We start from the raw sequence: 1,705 nt of genomic DNA, 5'->3' as shown, positions 1-1,705 counted from the left end.
CGAGATACCTGGGCTCCTGTGGGGTGGGAGGGGGCCAGACCAGGACAGCTGGGTCCCCGTGGGGTTGAGAGGGGCCCATACCGGGCCGCCTGGGTCCCTGTGGGGTGGGGAGGGCAGACACTGGGACACCAGGGTCGCTAACGGGTGGGTAAAGGGAGCTGGTAGAGGGCTTGTTACCCAGGCAGGGCCACAACTAACCCCCTCCCAACACCTTTCTTTCCCTGCAGGACCTGCTGTCTTGCCCCCTCTGGAGCTGCCCCCGCCATGAACTGCCGCGCAGAGGTGCTGGAGGTGTCGGTGGAGTGGGTCGGCAGGTGGAGGAGGCCATGCTGGCGGTGCTCCACACCGTCCTGCTGCACCGCAGCACCGGCAAGTTCCACTACAAGAAGGAGGGCACCTACTCCATCGGCACTGTGGGCACCCAGGATGTGGACTGTGATTTCATTGACTTTGCCTACGTCCGCGTCTCCTCTGAGGAGCTGGACCGGGCCCTCCGCAAGGCCGTCGGAGAGTTCAAGGTAAGGGAGCACCACGGGAACCCGGCAGGGCTGAAAGCGGGAGCTTAAAAACCTGTGGGCTGTGCCGTGTCCTCCCCTGCGAGGGGAAGGTCAGTCCCAGGCCTCCCCTGAGCAGGGCCATCTGCTCTCTCTGGGCAGGACGCGTTGCGCAACTCGGGCAGTGACGGGATGGGGCAGATCTCCCTGGAATTCTACCAGAAGAAGAAGTCACGCTGGCCCTTCTCGGACGAGTGCATCCCCTGGGAGTTGTGGACCATCAAGGTGAATGTGGTGAACTTGGCTAACGAGCAGGAGCGGCAGATCTGCCGGGAGAAGGTGGGCGAGAAGCTCTGCGAGAAGATCATCAACATCGTGGAGGTGATGAACCGCCACGAGTACCTGCCCAAGATGCCCACCCAGTCGGAGGTGGACAACGTCTTCGACACCAGCCTGAAGGACGTGCAGCCCTACCTGTACAAGATCTCCTACCAGATCACGGACTCCCTCGGCACCTCAGTCACCACCACCATGCGCCGGCTCATCAAAGACACGCTGGCTCTGTAGGACCGGGTGCCACCGAGGCAGGTTTATCCCACATGGTGACACCTCTCTGGCACAGCCCCTGGCTCTTTGGGACAGAGTCTCTGCTTGGATCCCTCCTCTCCACCTCCAAAAAGCCTCTGCAAGGAGCTGGACTCGGCCTGGCCCTTAATTGGGGGTTGCTGCTCTTTTGGTTTGCACCGTGGGGCACTTGCCCGTCCTGGTGAACCGGCTTGGCAGCTCTCAGGTTGGCTGAGGGGTGGGAGCTGCTGGTCGGAGCGCGTGGCATCGGCACCCCGTGGCATCGGCACCAGCTTGGCGCTGGGTTCATGGCCCGGCAGAGCGGTGCTGGGGATCAGCACGGAGAGGGGATAACATCCGAACCCCATCCGGCCCTGCCTGCGGCCGCTCTCCAAGTCACTCTGCACAGCGCAATCAGTGCCGGCCTCGTCCCTCGTCACTGCCTGTCCCCCTCGGCAGCACCCCCGCCCCTGGAACTGAGCCCCTTCCCTGTGGGGCCCAGAGATGAGCTTGCGGCCTCCTCTGGGGCAAAAAATAAAGGATTTCTCCTTCCACATGGAGTCTGGTCACGTCCCGGCTGTTGGTGGGGCCAGCAGCCACGGGATGGGGGGAAGGAAGTAACGAGGCTGAGCTGGGGGGGAGCCCCA

General features: G+C 63.3%; 1 protein-coding gene across 1 annotated transcript; it reads left to right on the top strand.

Annotated features, from left to right (window-relative positions):
- Nucleotides 1–230: 230 nt before the first annotated feature.
- ATG101 (autophagy related 101) lies at nt 231–1,234 on the top strand. Its single transcript, XM_009704935.1, is given in 3 exon segments — nt 231–303; nt 306–518; nt 657–1,234. Coding segments are annotated over 3 exon segments (657 nt in total). The 5' UTR covers nt 231–264; the 3' UTR covers nt 1,062–1,234.
- The last annotated feature ends 471 nt before the right edge of the window (nt 1,235–1,705 follow it).

The sequence above is a fragment of the Cariama cristata genome, unplaced genomic scaffold, assembly GCF_000690535.1.
Source record: "Cariama cristata isolate BGI_N322 unplaced genomic scaffold, ASM69053v1 scaffold26837, whole genome shotgun sequence".
Classification (NCBI taxonomy): Eukaryota; Metazoa; Chordata; class Aves; order Cariamiformes; family Cariamidae; genus Cariama; species Cariama cristata.
This window is presented reverse-complemented; position numbering and strand designations above follow the sequence as displayed.